The 19858-nt window shown below is 34.7% G+C and overlaps 2 protein-coding genes and 1 pseudogene across 2 annotated transcripts; 1 reads left to right on the top strand and 2 right to left on the bottom strand.

Moving 5' to 3' along the window:
• Positions 1-349: 349 nt before the first annotated feature.
• On the bottom strand, positions 350-7922 carry LOC125821059 (eukaryotic translation initiation factor 4G). The gene is made up of 10 exons (XM_049500480.1): positions 7664-7922; positions 7434-7543; positions 7060-7227; positions 6823-6896; positions 6665-6721; positions 5712-6479; positions 5129-5557; positions 1932-5050; positions 902-1096; positions 350-802 (listed from the first exon to the last, which is right to left on the bottom strand). The coding sequence occupies exons 1-10, from the start codon at positions 7837-7839 to the stop codon at positions 472-474; spliced, it is 5427 nt and encodes a 1808-aa protein (XP_049356437.1). The 5' UTR covers positions 7840-7922; the 3' UTR covers positions 350-471.
• Positions 7923-12171: 4249 nt separating this feature from the next.
• On the top strand, positions 12172-12983 carry LOC125820361 (uncharacterized). Its single transcript, XM_049499797.1, has 2 exons — positions 12172-12522; positions 12624-12983. Exons 1-2 carry the CDS (start codon positions 12172-12174, stop codon positions 12981-12983), a joined length of 711 nt encoding a protein of 236 aa, XP_049355754.1.
• Positions 12984-13815: 832 nt separating this feature from the next.
• On the bottom strand, positions 13816-19223 carry LOC125820353 (uncharacterized; annotated as a pseudogene).
• Between the last annotated feature and the right edge of the window lie 635 nt (positions 19224-19858).

Genomic DNA, 19858 nt, shown 5'->3' with positions numbered 1-19858 from the left:
TGATTTTTTAGAAAACGACTAACCAACCTGTTATAAATTATCATGCAGGAGTAAGATAATATATATATATATATATATATATGATTAGTGAGATTTATCAAACATTTAACTCAATTTATCAATTTCAAGCTCAAACATTTGATAATATGATTTACTGAGATTAATTTTTTCATATGTAAGTAGCACATTGGTAAAAAGTTTTCAATAACATTCAATTTTTATCCCATGTCCTACTATTCCTCTCTTCTTAAAAATTTCTAATTTTATAAAGGTGGTGCCAAAGATACTAAAAAACTTAGTTCATCCTATTTGTTACTGCAGTTCCAAAAAATGATGGGTACTAAAAACATTCAAGGACATAAACCCTTATATTGATCACCATTTAAATATATATCTGCAAAATTAAAATGTGGCCTAAAACTAGACATGAATCTCTACCAAGATACAATTCCTCCCCATCTATTACCCTCCCTAAATAAATTTGTCTAGCTTACATTGCTTCTTTGAACCTTGAGGCCGGAAGTTTTCAAGCTGCATATTAGAACTTCTGCAAATCTCCGAAACTGCAGAATCACCTTGCTCGACCTTTATCATCTCCAATGTGCTCCCAAGAACTTCAGCAGCAAGCCCTATTTCCACAAGGCGTCCTTCCTCTTCCCCGCCTTTGTATATCAAATTCCCTATTTCATTAAACGGTATCACATTTTCCAATATTACCTTCCCAAAGATGCGACCAAGAAATTCGGCTGCTCTAGGGGCATCATTTACTGCATCCTCCAAGCTAGTCAGAACATTTTCAAACCTGAAAGAGTAAACACAAACATAAAGTTGAACAGAGAATCCAAGTGCTTTAAAGCTTGAGCTTGCATTTTAATTTTTATAGGAAAGCACAACTCCATACCCTTTAATTAACTGATCTTGACTTATCGCCACATCTCGAGAAAGAGTTAGACCAATTATAAGCTTTGCCAAAAGATCCCTTTCCATATCCTTCCTCTCAAAGGAGTCAGTAACCCAAAGTGAGATCATTGATGGATAGAAGCTGGGTGAATTCAGGTCTTTCACACACAAAGCAACCTCTTTCTCATCTTTCGCACTGAAATGAAAAGGTTTTAAGTTAATTAATAATAAACTCAATTAAGTCGCAATATACTGTACAAAAAAAAAATTGCATAGAAACAATGATGCTTCTACCGTTCACAACTAGGGTGCAAGGAGAATTCCACTTAGCTACTAGAGGAAGTTTAAGATGACATATGTTAAAAGAACCTATGTTTATGTAATCTTCATTACTAGAAATTAGAAATTATAATTTCCTTGGTTACAATAGGAGACAGAAAAGTTGGATAATGGGGAGACACGCGTTCTCAAACAAACAGTGAGAAAATTCTCCTACTACACCATCCTCAGGTAAGAAAATAACAAAGTACCTTGTGCTTCGAACTTCCCAAGGAGGCGCACCAACCTATAATATGATCATCACGGGTTTTCTAAGCTATTACTGCAGATACTATTGAGATATACTTGCAAAGTTAATGTTCATCACTGAATTTCAAACTTAAACTTCGCTCCTTTTTGGTTGGAGAAAGGCTCTTTCATGGGTAGTGAGATCCCACAACAACAAAAAATGACTAGTAAATATAAACAACTTCTTTGGAAGAGGTATTATCAAGATCTATAATTGCCGAACCATATCATAAGCTTGTGCTTCCTTTACACACTCGTGATGATACCGTGAATAGGTCAAGTCAACCAAGTGTTGAACCAAAATCATCTTTGATATCAGAAGCAACTTTCTGAAAACAGTTCCAGAATGGTACTTATTTTGAAGTAGATAAACCAACAATTTTAAAATGATGTGCGCAGAGCACATAATCCATAGTAGACCCATACAAATAAATGCAAGTAAATAATAACCAGTTCAGAAGTACCTGTAGAATTCCTTGATAGCAGCCATAGACATTTCCTGCAGACGTTCTTCTGGCAAAATCCTGTCAGGAGCCACATTTTGTGTGGAAGTTGGCCCTCCACTTCTTACAAGTGGTGAAGGAGGCCGAGATGTGTCAAATCCACGCTCCTTGTTCCCATAAGTCACGCTCCTTTCTGGTACACTTGATTGATCATGTTGACTGGATAATCGCTCAGACATGTATTTGGGTGCAAGCTCCTCTCTTAAACCATAATGAGGGCGCTCTGACAAAGAACCATAGCCGCTTTGGGCATGTATCATCCTTCGAGAGTCTCCAAAACTTGACATATTATCAATACTTGGTCCTGCAGGTTGGCCCCTGGAAGACATTCCCTTTGCAAGACCACCTTGGGGTCCAAGTGTGATCGGATCATCACCAAGAGGCCTCTGGGTCAGGGGAAGTGATAATGTCCTATTCTCGAAAGAATGCCTCTCATCCGCCCGTACGTCCTGCATGCCATAGCCACGGACCTGTGGAGACATAGGACGGAAACCCCCCATCTGGGAGCCCGGAGAAGACAACATACTCCCTCCTCTGGGAGCAAAATCCATAGGTTGACCCCTTCTACTAGAACCTCCCAGACTAGGAGTACGAGCAAGCCTAGTAGCTTGTGCATGTCGTTCTTGGGCAGCATCCCTATGCACTTCCTCGATCTTCTTAGGCCCTTCAACTTTTCTCCTTTGCTGCCATTTGTTCTTTCTTAGATCAATTGAATCCTTCAACATGAACCTCACCCTAGAAGAAAGTTTCATGTTATTTGACAACTGCTCCAACCTACCAAAGTATGCATCCATATGTTCCTTTGCTTTGGCATGATCTATCATTTCCCCAATTGTACTCATCAACTTACACAAAGCTTCAACATTCTCCTCGTCAGGATTTTGATAGTCACCTAACAACTTCTTGATGCAATCATGCATAATTCTCTCTGTCAACATTCTCTTCTTATAAAGTTCACCAATCAGTTTTATATTGCCCAACATTCGTCTCCGTGCTTTGACTCTTTTCTCCTCCCTCTCCTCTGCTGACAGTTTTACCTCGCCTTCCTCGTTAGTCACATTGGCTTCTAGTTCTTCTCTTTCCCCTCTCTCAAACTCTTCCTGACATTTGTTTAGAAGTAACCTCTTAAAAGTGATTTTTTCATTGTCTACACTCAGATCAGGCAACTCAGCTGCTAGGTGTTGACAAAAGTTGGCATACATCTCACAAAAAGTTGGCTCCATCAAAGCTTTGTCAAATATCTGAGAAATTACACCATTGAGTGTGACATCATTGTCAATATTAACTTCTTTCACTTGCTGGAATAATTTGTCAAAGTTCTGGGGAGTCAGCTTATTTAAAATAGCTTTCAGCTGTCTCTGCTTGGCTTGTTCCTCGTCTGATACTTTACCTACTTCATACTTTATTTCAGCTTTGTGCATATTCTGTGTAGGTGTATGAGGAGACGGCATTAAACCCTTTTGGAAAGCAGTTCCACGCTGCCACCTGTCAGCATCAACTCCATTTCTCAGGCCTCCTCCCTGAGGTGGACCCATGGATTGCATTGGTCCAGATAGTATACCCCCAGTGGCAAACTGACCCATGGCATACTGACCCACAGCATACTGACTCATGGCATATTGAATGGGCATTGCACCTCGCGGGTGCCGCAGAACACCAGAATTGCCTCCTGGGACAGGTCGGAATCCTATACCATTTCCCCCAAAGCCAATGTCTGGCTGAAAATCTCGACCAGGCATAGGAGGCCCAGGCGTCTTGTTCCACTTGTCTCCATCCCCTACGCCACTTCCGCGACGTTCACGATGTCCGCTAGATGGCCTATCAGTACCTCTTCCTGGACTAGGGAATGGCTCACGCATAGCACTGGCATTGAAGTTTATTAGAATATCAGCAATATCAGGAGCAACATTAAAACCCTCAGGAATATCAATGCATTGCTCTGCAAATTTAAGTAAGAAATCTCTTGAATATTTCTTGGTAGTCACACCATCACCATCTTCACCATCAACTTCCTTTCTATGTTCTGGAGCAGCTTCTAATTTAGGAGTAGATACATCTGCAGCATCCTCCCAATCATCTGGCTCCGCTTTAACCTCACCAACCTTCTTAGTTGATCTAAGATCTTCCTGAGGCACATTGGCAGATGGAGGCCTAGAGTCATCTCCAGAAGTGAGTTCAATGGTTTCAATAGATTGACCAAGTTCATCCTTTTTCTCTGGACCTTTATACGCCATATAAAGATCAGAAGTCGCACCAGCAGCATCTGCCTTCTTATATAAGTCTTTTTTCTTCTTTTTTCCTCTAGCCATAGTGACCTTAGGTACATTGGAATCCACCAAAGATTTCTCCTTAACACCAGATGACAACTTGGAAACTAAACCGGTGTTACTAGTTTCAGTATTTTCATCTTCACTCTTTGAAGTGGCCTCATCAGAATTCTTCAACAAATCAGAGGCGAACTCCTGACTTGCAACACCCGATTTTGTAACAGGAGCTTCTTCGGGGTCAGCAATATCTGATTCCTGATCATCTTGAGCCGATAGACCTAATGCTGATGTGCAAGCCTCAATATTAGTAGAATCCTGGTTAGAAGTGGATGATGTAAAGCTTTCATCAACCATGTTATCAACTCCAGTTGAACAAGCTACAGATTCATTCATGTCTTCCACTCCAATTTCTGGTCGACCATTCTCAATGTTGGCATATGCTGCTCTCTTTGGAGACCCCTCTTCAGTCAGGCCAGACACCTCAGTAGATTCTACCGGAAGAGATTCTGAAGGCGGCTTCGAGCTCTTATTCTCGTCCTGCTTGCCAGCCTCAGGCAATGCTACTTCATTTCTATCCCCAGTTTTAAGTACTGGTTTGCCCGCTTCCTGATTTCTGGAATCCAAAGGTTCAGACAAATCTTCCTTCCCACAATTTCCAGTGATATGACTTCTCAATTCAGCGGACTCTGACAGAGATAGACTTTCCATAGTGTTCACAGCAGTGCTCACTGAAGCAGCAGTATTGACCTCAACGGGTCTGGTTAGTGGATACTGGGGAGTCTGACTTGAAACTGAGGTAGATTTCCCAAGAGCCTGCAAAGAACTTCCAGTCATAAGTAGGACCGAGATAGTATAGTTGTGTGATTATTCAAGAAGCATGCACATAAATACCTTATCTTGAACAGTCAACTGTCCTCTAGTTACTTGTTTTTTCTGTTGATCTTCAGTGGAGTCTGGGCCACCAAGTGTTTCACTAGCTGCATCTACACTACTATCTCTAATTAGAGATGTTGAAGACTCAATGGGAGCTTGAGAGGTCAATGACAATATGCCAGCTGCTGAGCTCTTCCCTGAGATAGAATCATCCCCTTTAGTAGATTGTATATTTTCTACAGGCCTTGAAGCAGATTTTGAGCCATCACCAGTCCTTGACTGAGTGGTGGAGCTTTGATGTGAAGTGTTTGTGTCTTTCTGAGAGTGAGCTGAATCTCCTCCATGTGGCTTTGAGAGCCTCACTGGATCTTTTCCAAAAGAAGAACTGACAGATGGTAACTGCTCTTTTCCTGAGTGTGTTCCGCCAGCAGCCGGTTTCACTGTCACCTAAAGTTGATTAGCATGAACAAGATACATTATGTTGTGAGCATGTACGCAAAATTTAATTGCAAGTAAATAAAACTCTTAGGTACTGATTTCAGTGATAAGCATAAAGAGAATTGAGATAGAAAACTCCATGCAGGATTTGGCATCAACTAACCTGATTAAAAGGCCTTGGTGGTTGAGAACTTTGAGTGTTACCGAGAGGAAGAGAACTTGGAGCTTGAAAGAAAACAGAATTGGAATTATAAGAGTTAGGATAATAGTTAGGATGACCGGGAGGAAATGATGCAATAGACTGTGATTGAGGTGGCATATTAGGGTGTGACCTCGAACCATCAAGCCTCAATTCTTCATGAGTATCCGGGTGAGTTATCTTCACACTTTTACGTTGACCTAGGAACTTCCCAGCCTGCTGCGGAGAAAACTGTGACGGCATATTCATTCCCATGTTTCCCAATTGCTGAGGGAGCTGAGGCCCAATTCCTGATGAAAAATTCATGCCCTGCCCCTGATGCATCATCCCTTGAGACTGCATTGGGTGGGGTTGAAGACTTGAGACAAACATTGGCTGCTGCATAGGCGGATTGACAATCGGCAGATGCATCGGCATTGGTAATGATGTAGCAGACATGGAATGAGATGGAATTTGTGGTCCAGGACCACCAAATTGAACAGGAACTTGTGGTGGCTGGTGGAATGGGATTTGCATGTGCATTCCAGGCATGGGATGTGTAGAAGGTTTTTGTGTTTGGGTAACAGAAGGTGGAGCTAAAATTTGTACATCTCTTTTGGGCTTGCTGGCCACCCCATAAGCCTCACTATGATTAGATTGGTCAAGGGGTCCTGCATCCTTTCTTGGCATAGGCTGCTTGGAAGTGGATGGATTTGGCAATGAAGGAATAGCTCTTGAAGTGTCACTGCGAGCCTGCCAAATAAATGAAGGAATCAGAACCATAAGCTACTCTGGAGGCCAGGACTAGATTGCTCCATGGGCAAGAATAACATCACAATGTTTTAACAAATACAAAAAAGCTAAATTACAAGCTCGGTTTTTCAGATCAGGTATCACAAAATTCATAATCAGACACAAACGAAGAAGATGACAAAAACCTGGGCTCTCTTCTGCTCGTCCAGATTTGGTGGAGCTGAGCTTGTTCGCGCAGGTATCTATACACATTGTAAAAGCAAATACCTTCAATTATTAGGACAAAAGTTTTCAAATTAACCACACACAAGAGAACACCACTCATGGTGTAGTCTAGAAATACCTGCAGAACATTCATGACACCGGGACTTATGGATCCAAATTGAAGTGGAAATGACTTAGATGCATCTCCTGGATCTAGAAAATCAGAAAATAATATCATTCAATAGTTGGAACTACAACTATATACATAAGAAGTGCCAATATTCCTACACGACAAGTCGTAAACCCTCCCCCACCCCCACCACCCCACCCAAAAAAAAAAGAGTACAAGTAGATGTATAAAGACTTAAGAAGATACTCTTTGCAGGAGTGACAGGTGCAGACGGCTCAGAGGTTGGAGGGACGACATTAGAAGTTGGAGCTCTAGGCACTGCTCGAGTAACCTTTTGAGTCGAAGCATCAGTTGGCTTAACAGTAGCACTGGGAAGAGGTGCATGCGCAATAGCAACAGAAACATCTGATGCTCCTGCAACAAGATTAAGTGAACTACATCACTTGAGTTAAAGTAAAACAAAAGTACCACTAATACTTTATATTGCACCACATTATACAAAATGATTATCACAAACGGTAAGCTTTAAACCAATATAGCCCATCTCAGCCTTCAGAATAAATTAGTACTTCCCAAGCCTAATATGCATGCAAAAAGATTATTATGGTCAATTGACATACCATGCGATGGTTGTTGCTGATGAGCACCATTCAGATGAGAATCAAGGCCAGCACCCGCGCCACTTACCCTAGGTTGCCCTCCTTGAGCATTATAATACTTCTTGTTGAAACTAAAAGAGACAAACAACAATGGGTATCCAAGAATCACCAGTAAGTATAGAAAAACCCTAGTTTTTTTTTTACAAAACGATCAATTTCACAAAATAACCCAGAAACAAGCATAAACTCACCTTCTATTAGAAGTCAAAGATGGATTGGAGGTTGAAGAAATAGGAGGAGGGGCGGCGCCTCCGCCACCGCCACCACTTCCTCTACCGCCGCGGTGCTGATAAAAGCTACCGGATCGGCCGGTTCTCTTGTACTGAGACGACTCGCGAGTGTCAGCCCTTGATTGATTGTGGGACATAAATTCAAACCCTAGAAAACAGCTTTGCTGTGTGTTTTTCAATCTCTATCCTACAATACAACAGATCCACCAATCAATCAATTAAGAAAAGTAAATAAAAATCAGAACTTTCATCATAAATCAACAATAAGAAACCCCAATAACCAAAATCAAAGAAACCCACTTCAATACAAACCCCAATAAACAACCCCAAACCCGATTCTCGTGTTTCTAACCCGACCCACCCACCCACTCAACAAACCCTAAAAACAGTAATACTCACAGTGTGTTACCTGACAAAAAAAGAAAAGTGTCGAAACTAGGGTTTCAATGACAGTGACGATTGGTGCAAACCATTACCACAGTGCAAACGAAAAGTGAGGAAGAGGAAGAGAAGGAGAAGAATGAGAGGAAAATGGGAAAAAGGGTATGTGTGTTGTTGGTAAGGGGAAAATGTTTATGTTTTATTAGAGAGAGAAAAAATCATTTATGAGTAAATATTAAGGAAAACTATCTAACCCAAAAAGGTATATTAATACAAAACTTCTTTTTTGTTAACAAAATTGAGAAAAAAAAACATTTACTCAACTGATTTAATTTTTTTCGTAAAATAGTCTCTCTATCTTCAAAGTACGTATAAAAATAGGTATGATATTATATTAAGCAATTGATTTAAATTTTTTCCTCAAAGATAACGGATAAGACCGAATATTATATTATACATATTAGGCAATTGATTTAAAAAAATTCGAAAATAATCTCTCTACCTTAAACATATGGATAAGAATGAGTATTACATTAAGTAAGTGATTTAATTTTTTTCATAAATTGTCTCTCTACCGTCAAAGATACGCATAAGAATGAGTATTACATCAAGTAAGTGATTTAATTTTTATCGTAAATTGTCTCTCTACCGTCAAAGATACGCATAAGAATGAGTACAATTTTATATTAAGTAATTGATTTAAATTTTTTCGAAAATAGTCTCGCTACCTTCAAAGATATGGATAATGATGCGTACAATACTATATTAAACAATTGAGTTAAGTTTTATCGAAAATAGTCTCTCTACCTTCAAAGATACGGATAAGAATGAGTACAAATGTCATATTAAGCAATTGATTTAATTTTTTTTGGAAATAGTCTTTCTACCTTCAAAGATTATGAATAAGAACACGTATAGTATTATATATATCAAGCAAATTGATTAAAAAAAATCCGAAAAAATATTAAGTAATTCATTTAAATTTCTCCAGCAATAGTCTATGCACATTCAAAGATACAAATAAGAATGAGTACAAACTTACAGTATTATATTGAGCAATTGATTTTAAAATTTTGGAAATTGTCTCTCTATCTTCAAAATTATAAGAATGGGTACACGCCATACTTTCAATATTCTATCATGTATAATTATATTTTATATGATATTATTTTATTGTTGGCTAGATATTACTTTCAGCGCCCATTTTGTAAAAAGTGTGACACGTGTTACTATTAATAATAATCGGTCTAATGCATTGTTTATTTAAAAATTAGAATGAGAAAAATAACATAATATATAAACAAACACTCAATTGATCGTAACTGCCAAGTAAGTACTCCAATTTCAAGAGTATATATTAGTAAACGCATCGGGTTGGTCTCAACTAGCAACCAAACACTATATTTTGTCTTTGTAATATCTTTGAATACTCGATAATGATATGACACATGAATTTTTAGTGGTATCTAAGTAACCGTTTTGTAAGTTGGAGTGTTCAACTTGCAGAACATATACAAGTTATGATGCCTAAATGTGCATACTCAAAGTTAGAGTATTTAATTATCAATTGATGTCAAGTTTGAGTGTATATATTTATATATTATGCCAAAATATGTAGAGAAGTAAAAATTAGAAAATTTTATTCTCTTATTTGATTTAATAAGCAACGATGAAATTAGGAAAATATTTATTACAGTAGATTTTATTTTTTTTCATACATGATTTATATTAAGTAGCTAATTTTTTCTTTCGAGAACAATTAATTTATTTTCGTAATGTAGAGGTAAGATTATGTACACACCACCTTCTCAATATTTTAGTTATAAAATTATATTGAATATGTCATTATTTATTTATTATAGTAAAAATTATATAAAGCACATAGTATAATAAACAAATTACTTCTTGTCCCTACTCTATCATAAATTACGAATTTCCCTTCTTTTTTTTGTGTTGCGGATACTTTAATATGCGGTCGGATACTTTAATTAAGAAGCTGTACTTATTAGGTTAGTGCGTTAAAAAAGGGATTTTAACAGATTATGCGTTAATTAAGGGATTTAAAAATTAACTGCCACAATTCACGCATACGTTTATTGCATATGCAAATCGTTCAATCTTAAAACACTACTGAACTAAAATTTCGAATTTCAAATTTTGAAATTTTTATTTCTTGTTTTACGAAAAGCTTTGGAAATTCCAACGCTTTTTGTGGTGAAGATTTGTAATGAATATTTCCATCTTGTTAAGGCATTCAGGTATATGGGAAAGTGATGTTAGATATGAGCAATACAAAATTGATGGCATAGTGGTTGGGGAAAATATTTCGTTCGTTAATCTCAAATCAGCAGTTGCAGCAGAATTGAACGTTGATGAATCAAAAAAAATATGGAGATCAGATACGTTGTAGAAGGTAATTCATGTCCATTGTGTATTCGGAATGATATGGGGATGAAATTGTACATAGAAGTGAAGAAACAATGAGGTAGAATTTGGTATGTATCCACTATGCATTGATACATCGGATAGAAGTGATGAAGATATACATAATTTTGATGCAATAATAGGTGCAATTATGTGTGTTGAAGGTGGAAAAAGGGACACAAAGGCTCTAAGTATTGTTGAATCAAAAATTTGTGATTCTTATTACATACCAGTAATTGAGGTGGAAAATCATATATCAGATACAAATGTTTCTAATGTGGAAGTGAAGCAATTGTACAAGGATAAGGCAACTCTAATGACTGTTATGGAAAAATATAAAATTAAGCATAGCTTCAATTTTAGAGTTAAGAGATCTGATAGCAAAAGGTATGTGATACTTCAATCTTATAAAATTCTTGATTTTTTAAGATTTATTTGATATCATGTTGATCATGATACACAAATAACGTGTGTATGGTGCAATTGTAGTTGTTAGGTATCATAAGGGTTTATGCTTGATACTTTAATAATTAAGAAGGATTATTGAAATAATGTTAATAATTGAATTTTGAATGTGTTATCTAATTTGTATATCAAATATATAAAATGAGTCGTTTATGAATTGTATGCAGATTACAATTTAACTAAAAGTCTTTGTAATAATGTATGTTGTACTATTATTTTATTTATAATATTATGAATTGATACATTAAACCTGATGAAATAACAATTGTATATCGTATAATTGCAGCTACGTATTAGTATGTCATTCAGATGCTTGTTGTTGGGAATTGAAAGCGTCCGTTAGAAAAAAATACGGACATATTCAAAGTGAGATACTTCAATAGTGAACATACATGTTCATTGAGGGATAGGGTATTAAGTAAGGTACAAGCTACTGTTGGGTTTCTTAGTGGTGTGATAGCTCCAAAGTTAGTGAATCATAAAAGAAAACATACTCCAAACGATATAATTGAGGATGTTAGGGCACTATATGGAGTTGAAATTTCTTACCAACAAGCATGGCGTGTAAAAGAACGTGCTTTGGAGATGATTAGGGGTAAACCTGCAGACGGATACAAACAGATGCCAAAATACATATATATGTTGAACATTGTGTATCCAAATTCATATATACGTATGCACAAGTCGGAAAAAATGAGTTTATGTATCTCTTCATATCATTAAGGCCAATGATGAGAGGGTTTGAGTTCTGTAGGCCTGTTGTTGTTGTTGATGCTTCACATCTTAGCGGATCTTATCGAGGGACATTTGTATCGGCAAGTACACTCAATGGGGCAGATATTACATGTTGTTTATTAATTTGATTTTTCAAGATAGTAATATAACATCATGGAACAATCATATATAAAGAATCGTAATGTTATGTGTTTCAATCTGAAGGTTGTATATTGTCGTTAGCTTATGGAATTGTAGGCACGAAAAATGATTGTTCATGGACATAATTCTTCCAACACTTTAAAAATGTATTTGGTGATAGAGAACAAATGTGTGTTGTATCAGATCGAAATGAAAGCATATTGAAGAGTGTAAGTATTGTTTATCCAAATGTTCCTCATTGCGCATACATATGGCACTTATGGAAAAATGTGTGTACATGCTACAAGAGAAGCAGAACCATACTAAGTGATATTTTCTATTCGATGGCAAAGGCTTATCAGAAAAATGATTTTGAAAAATTAATGGCTAAAGTGGAAAAAATAGATGGCAGAGTTAAAAAGTATCTTCAAGATGTTGGGTATGAAAGGTGGGCTAGATCTCATGCAACTGTTAACAGGGGGAGGATGATGACTTCGAACATAGCGAAATGTATCAATGGTTTCCTTGTTGATGCACGACAACTACCTATTATAGACTTTCTGGAAGAAGTTAGAATTCTATTTGGTACTTGGAATTGCAAAAATCGAGAAATAACATCTTATTCAAAGGAAACATTAGGGAGAAGATTTGAAGAAACATTAATTATAAACGCGTCCAAATGTGTGAAAATGAAGGTACAGATTTGATATTATCAATTTTTATGTTTCTCGTTATATTGTTAAGTATACCACTTACAAATTTGTTTGATGTATCTGTAATTTTTAAATATTTGCAGGTAGTTGCATCTTCTGAATATATTTTTGCAGTGTATGAATGTGCGATAAGATACATTATATGTCTTGAGAGAAAAACTTGTTCATGTGGTAGATTTCAATATGACGAGATACCTTGTGCGCACGCAATGGTTGTTTTGATGAAGAAGAATATTAAAGATGTACATCCTTACTGCTCTTATTACTATAAACATGATGCATTAACAAACACGTATGCACTTCCAATAGAACCAATGCCAGACAAAAGTGATTGGAGAGCTCCACGAACTGTTGTGGACAATGTGGAGAGGAAGGTCACAATAGAAGAACATGTACTTTCTTCCCAAAAGATTCTTAATGGTTACTATTTTATGATGCAATAAATGAATAATGTTATGTTTTGGCAACATTATGTGATTGTCAATTTATTATAAAAATTAGATTGGTATGCTATGTGTTTCTTATAATTTTTACATCGATTAATAGTGTCAAATAGCTGTAATAGAGACAACGTTTAAAAAAGGTATCATTTGAATCAATTATATATCATATACATAATATATTTTTCTAAATTTTGTATCTACTAATAATAGAGTATCAGAAGTTGTATTTTTTTACCAATATTATATATCATATACATAAAAATTTGATATTTATGGACGAAATTTGAGCGTTCATGCACAAAATAGTTTTCTGGAAATTAAGTATAAGATATTTAAAAAGTTAGATTGATTTTAGTATAAAGTTTGTATATGATACTTGATATCTTTGAAACTTTGTCATGAAATGATAAAGCTGTATCAATTTGAAATGTTTTAGGCACCTATGTATCATAAACCTAATATTTATGTAAGTAAAAAATATTTAGTATCATCTTATAAAATATAAATTGTACAGTGTTGTGTGAACAATAAAATTATGTCATTTTAAGATACTTTAATTTTTGTATCATATACTTAATATGAGTGATGAAATTTTGTATCGGATTCACTATAGTAAAATCTGCATTGACATGTATAGTACTTATAATATAGAAAAATTAATAAGGTATTAAAATACAGTGAAAATTAATTTAGAAGCGACATAAAAAGTGTGAAAATAAAAACTCTTCAAAAATAGAATAATTAATCACTTAGAAATATAATGTTGACCTGGAGAGGAATACTACAAAACAGTAAAACTTCATATCTTTACGGTAAGTCAGTCAATAAACAACTACTCTACATTAAACAATTCATCATCTGCCAATAGAATGGAAGCAGCCTTTAGCCTTATAGGATCATCATTTTCGCTAACGTATCCAGCATTGGCCATGTCGGTACCATATTTCCATAACAGTGTTGCATATCTTGAGCGAAGAAATTCACTTTGAAAAGAAATCGATGGGACCTTGATTTCATCGCTTAGAAATTCAGCAAAAACAACTACATATGTTCCGCAGTCGCTGCAAACATAGAGAAGATACATTATAAATTTAATGAAATATGTAAATAAAGTTGGGTGGATTAAATACTGACAGGCTATCGCTATTTTGTTGAATAATGCCTCGAGCAAATTCCACTTCAAACGGATGTTGTGGACCCATAAATTCACCAGTTTTGTTGTATTTGTATGCATCCAATGTTGCGCAATCAATTCTGTCGATTTTATCAAAGAATCCACTATCATGAAGGTAGTTAGGCAGGATGATAGACAACTGTTTTATCTCATTAGATTGACTTTTGTTCCTTGTTCCCAAATTTGAGTCATAAACTCGGATTAACCGATTCCTTAAAAAAACCACAGCCAACACCCAATGAAATTTTTCGTCACAGTTGATCGGAATATATACCTCATCTACTAGATGTCATGGTAAAGCAGTAGGGACAGAAAAACCATTAATGACGTCTTTGATGGACCTTTCATATACATATACAACATCAGCTCGGGCAATGTGTTGTTATGGACTGAGAGTATCATCCGCAGGACTGTAATAGTACCTTTTGTACGCATTTTTTATATAGGTATTGAACAAGCAGTTGCATGTAGTGTATCTGTATTGATCCATGCTTCTTAGTTTTGACTTCTTGCGTAGATAGTAAAAAATTACATCTATGTGTTGCAAAATTAAAGAAAAAAGAACACAATACATAAAACAACAATATATGATAAAAATTATATGATACATGTAACAATTATACAACACAATTAGTAATCTGGTTTTTTTGAGTTACACATGTTAATTGTGTATCGTATACATAATTGTATTGTATATTATACATGATCAGTCCAACATTTTTTTGGCTGTGACATAGTATAAAATCAGTTCTTGTCCAAAGGAAATGCGACAACAAAATCCATATAATCAAAGCCAAATAGAGCATTTTTGTCTCTATATCCATCCTCTGAAGGTTTCCTATGAGAATGATTATAGCAACATAAGAATAAGCTAATACAAAATAATAGTATAGAAATAATATAAAACGAAAACTTACTTATTCGAATATGCTTTGCTAAAAAGATACATTAATAAAAAAACTTACTTGTTTGCATGCATTTTGAGGAGTCTCTTCTGTATCCATTAGGAGTGCTCTTGCATTAAAAGTGACGAAACTTGGTAGGTGATGCCACATCCTTCAAATGGAGTATATGGGCGAATGTCATCGTCTATTTTTCCCTTGCCCTTATCGCTAGATCCAAAAATATTCACATAAGGAGACTGTAAAATCTTTGTAGGGATTCTGTTACATGGAGCTGGAGTCTTTGTATCAAGATTGTGTGCAGATTCCTTGATTGGAAGTTGGGTAGGTAGCTGACTATCAGATAGAAAATCATCACTGTTGGTTAGCTGTGGAAGAATGATTACACTCAGTGGTGCGACATTAATTGGCTCGTTTGGAAGTTTGTAGACCATTGCATCTATGACTGTTTCAGTGCCAGATGGAATAGATGCCGTTTTGGAAGAATCCTACATGATATCAGTAAATTATAAGAAAATAGTACAATTTTTATACGCAATTGTTGACATTTGCATTAAACAATTTAGAATCAGACAGATGTATCAACAATTACTGAATTTGAAGCATGTCTTTTGGAGTCTTGTTTAATTGAATCAGCAACAACTTTATCACAACTCAATATTTGTGTGCAATTGTGTGACTTTATGTACTGCATCCTCCTAATAAACAAAATATTACACAACATTTCGATTTAATTTAAAAAATAATTTATTATAACAATTCAAAAGCTCTTTACTTATCATTTCCTTATTATGAACAAACTCTTCTATCGGAACATCACTATGGTGTATTGTGGGTATAACATTTGTTGAATCTTTCATAGTCTAATCCTTAATGGATGTCTCATTAATTTGTGGTTGTAAACGCATAAATTAAGATACAATTATAAAGTATCTGTTACTAGTGATTCAAAAAAAAATATAGTATCAACTGAGATTTAAGTGTTTATTGTACACCAATGATACTCAAAAAGACGCTGAAATTTGTGTTTACTGTACACCAAGTGTTTTCGCATATATTAAGATGCAAAATCCTTAATGGATGACTCTTCAATCTATGTTTGTAAAACAAAATATAAGGAAGGAATTATAAAGTATATGTGACTGGTGATTCAAAACAAAAAATATAGTATCAAAAGTGATTTAAGTGTTTACTGTACAACTAATGATACACAAAAAGCCAATGATTATTTCATTATATGAATTAATATTACTAAATTATCAATCATTTGTAAACGATACATTGTTAATAATTTTAATGAAATTAACTAATGATTGAAAGTTATTAAGTTATATAATTAAATTTAAGTATCACATGCATACCTTTGCAACATTTTCTTCGTTAACAAGTCGTTGTTCAACCTCCACAACAGATGCATCACCATCGTGATCAACAATTGCAAAATCCATTTGTATAGGTGAAATAGGTTGTTGGAATAATTGATCAGAAGCAGATTCTAGATCAACATTACCTTTGTCTACTGAATTATCCACTATATGTGGCATAAAAATGCCACCAATGTCCTTCATGATGAAAAAAATAAGTATAACACAAAACTAAAAAGATAATCTAAAAAATGAAAATACTACCTTATCACTTTTGTTATCTTTCGCGGCAACTGCTTTCATTAACTCAGAATGATATTTTATAATTAACGCCTCAAGAGCTCCAATTTTTTGGTCAACCTGGATTCAAATTAAGCATAGTAAGTGAGATTATAAATAACAATGAAAATGTTTAAATGACATAGTTATGTTTACTTACATAAGACTTAATGTGACCCTCAAGATCCTCAAGTCTTGCATTGTCCGATGATGTTTTTCGAGGAACTGTATTAAGATGAACACCAGATACATTATCAAACTTTAGGGGTTGTGAAATCGGAGTTTGAAATGGCTGATTCTTTTGCACGTCTGGTATTGTCTTTAGCACATTATTCTTTGTTGGATGTGCAACCTTTCTTCTCTTGGGGGTGGGGTGGATCCTGTGGTAGAAAGGCGTGTGCATCTCCTTAATATTTACTCCAGAGGTTTTGATGAAAACTCTTCAAAACCAGAAACATCGTCTGGTTGCACCTCTTCCTGATTAGCAACTGATGTGGCTGGCAGATTTGGAGGTACATGACTATTATTTGGTAAATCAAGTGATTCGAGTTCCTCTTGAGTTGGTTGCACGTTAGAACAATCATTCTATAGAAACAAAAATTAAAACATCATTAGAACTATTTAAATAATGTATCACAAATAAAACAATAAAGTAAAAAAGGATGTTATATACTAATTACCTCTGTAAAGATGTTTTCCATAAACATCTCGTATTTAGGCTTTGCACCCACAACTTTCCAATTGCATACTCTTGGTATACCATTTCCTTCTCTAACAGCTATCTCGTTATGCATTGTCGACGCACATTCATATACCCAGTTATTAAGTGCGTATGGAAATCCATTCAACCGATACATTTGTTTGTCAGGTTTGTACTTTTTCCTAAATGATTTCATTAATTTCGTGAAGGCAAATTGTCCCCACGAAAACTGTTTATAGCTGCCATCTTCTACCATAAATAAATCTTCTATAGGAATTGGTGCATCACTGAGTTGGGAGAAAACAAACGTATGAATAAAATACAATATAGCCATCTGAAGAGCATCATCACTGCTGTCCCAAATACCCAACTCAAAACGACTACCAACCGTCCTTTGTTTACGTTATAATTTGGACCAGGTAAGTATCGTTGAACCAGCCTACTAATTTTTGAAATTGGATATGTAAATCTTAACATTTTCGATACACTTGAGACCAGTAATAATTGCAAATTCTCTAATAGAAAATTGCAATACATTTCCTTTAGCATGACGAATATGGATTTCTTTGTCTAAATTATCATGCTCAATCTCTAGAAGATATAAACATTTGGTAATTTGTCCTTGGTAGTGGCACTTGGGGATAATAAGGTACTGGCCAAATATGGTATCCTTAAACATATTCATACCTTCATCCTTTATTGACAATTCTAAGTTTTCTTTAAAATTAGAATTGTAAGTAGGACCAAACTTTAGAGGTTGCTTTGGAATATGTTTAATTACATATTTCATATTCTGCAATTACAGAAAGATAAATGATGTTGATCAATAACTAAATCGATAAATGATGCATACATAACTAAAAGGGAAATATCATAATTGATTCAAAATATTATGTTTCAGATCATTTTATACTTAGTATGCCAAAATTGCATGACTGATACAGAAAATCATATTACTTATGTATATACATTGGCTTCTATTTAAACATGATACAAAATGTTAACTAACATATATGTTAAATTCTGTTTTCGCATCATTCATGTGCATATCTTCGAATATGATACATTGTACACCAAATAACCTCTATATCATACAACGAATTGAACTCCTATCTTAAATACAAATCTCAGCACACAAAACTTGCCTTAAACTAGTGTTTCATCTACAAATGTAAAATAAATACTTGTTTTTGTATCATCTACGTATATGAATCACAAGTAACAGATACTTTATTTCAACAATGAAACCTTAATATCAACAATTGATAAAATAACAGTGTTTCTGGGTATAAAATCAACATTTTAGTATATACCAAGATACTTTATTTTCAACAATGAAACCTTACTACCAACAATTGATAAATATCGGTGTTTTTGGGTAGAAACTAAACATTTCAGTATATACCAAGATACTTTATTTTTCAACAATGTGTTTCATAAACAAATGTAAAATTTATACTCAATATCAACATCAGATAAAACATCAGTGTTTTTGATAAAAAACTCCAGATTTCAATATATACAATAAAACTATATTTTTCAACCATATCTTTCATCTACAAATTTAAAAGTCAAACTCAAACCCAAACAATCAGTGTTTCTAGGTTAAAACTACAGATTACAATATACACTATATACGTTTATTTTTCAACAATGTCTAAAATTAAAAGCAAAAGAAAGACATACCATGGGTAGTGTTGGTCGGAAAATGGGAGGGGCAACCTTTCTACCCCTTTTCTTTTTAGTTTTTGCATCCTTTGCTTTAGATGATGACCCCACTTTCGTTTTCGATTTTCTCTTGGAAGAAGTTCGATTCGCCATTAATGTTGTTGCATGCAAGCTTTTAGATCTCTGTTCATTCAAGTTGGGGTGTTTAGATTCAAAAAATTGTTCATTGTTAGGTGTTATTAATTGGGAAATTCCAATATTAAAAGACGGATGATCCATTGTGACAAATAATCCAAAATCGATTGAAAGAAAAAAATAATTTTGAAAGAAAAATGAAGAAGAAGAATAATACCTATTTTGAACTTTGGGACTGTTGAATCATTTGGAAATCCAATTTCTTTGAAAGCGGTAACTGATTTGGTAGTGGGAGAGATTATAGGCGAGATTTTGGGGGTGAGGAAGATGGGTTTGGTTTCTTTCATAATAAAATATCCAAAAAAGAGGAATTGGGAAAAAAGTAGGAATTTTTGGATTTTTATGAAAGAGAAGGGATTAATTGATAATAGGGAAACATATCTAGTGTACTTTAGTAATTTTGCCTTTATTGTAAATGCCTTTATTATATGAATTTATTTCAACACGAGTCGTAAAAAATGTGACACGCATTGTGAAAAATGTGACATATATTACCGATTATAATATTTTGTCTAATGTATTATCTATTTTTTAAAATAGATTGAGAAGAAAAACAAAAGGAAAAGCGTAGAAAATTAAAAATATTAAAAATT

Source organism: Solanum verrucosum, unplaced genomic scaffold, assembly GCF_900185275.1.
Source record: "Solanum verrucosum unplaced genomic scaffold, falcon-dt-bn FXZP01000020.1, whole genome shotgun sequence".
In the NCBI taxonomy this organism is placed as follows: domain Eukaryota; kingdom Viridiplantae; phylum Streptophyta; class Magnoliopsida; order Solanales; family Solanaceae; genus Solanum; species Solanum verrucosum.
The sequence above is the reverse complement of the archived record's forward strand: the minus strand, read 5'-3'. Positions and strand labels throughout refer to the sequence as shown.

What these genes read in the sequence shown, in the direction of transcription:
- LOC125821059 (XM_049500480.1), bottom strand. Translation starts at nt 7,839, where the DNA reads ATGTCCCACAATCAATCAAGGGCTGACACTCGCGAGTCGTCTCAGTAC. An exon ending in ACGAGCAGAAGAGAGCCCAG is followed by an intron (nt 6,480 to 6,664) that starts GTTTTTGTCATC and finishes TTTATTTGGCAG; the next exon opens with GCTCGCAGTGACACTTCAAG. An exon ending in CACCAAGGCCTTTTAATCAG is followed by an intron (nt 5,558 to 5,711) that starts GTTAGTTGATGC and finishes AATCAACTTTAG; the next exon opens with GTGACAGTGAAACCGGCTGC.
- LOC125820361 (XM_049499797.1), top strand. Translation starts at nt 12,172, where the DNA reads ATGGCAAAGGCTTATCAGAAAAATGATTTTGAAAAATTAATGGCTAAA. An exon ending in CCAAATGTGTGAAAATGAAG is followed by an intron (nt 12,523 to 12,623) that starts GTACAGATTTGA and finishes AAATATTTGCAG; the next exon opens with GTAGTTGCATCTTCTGAATA.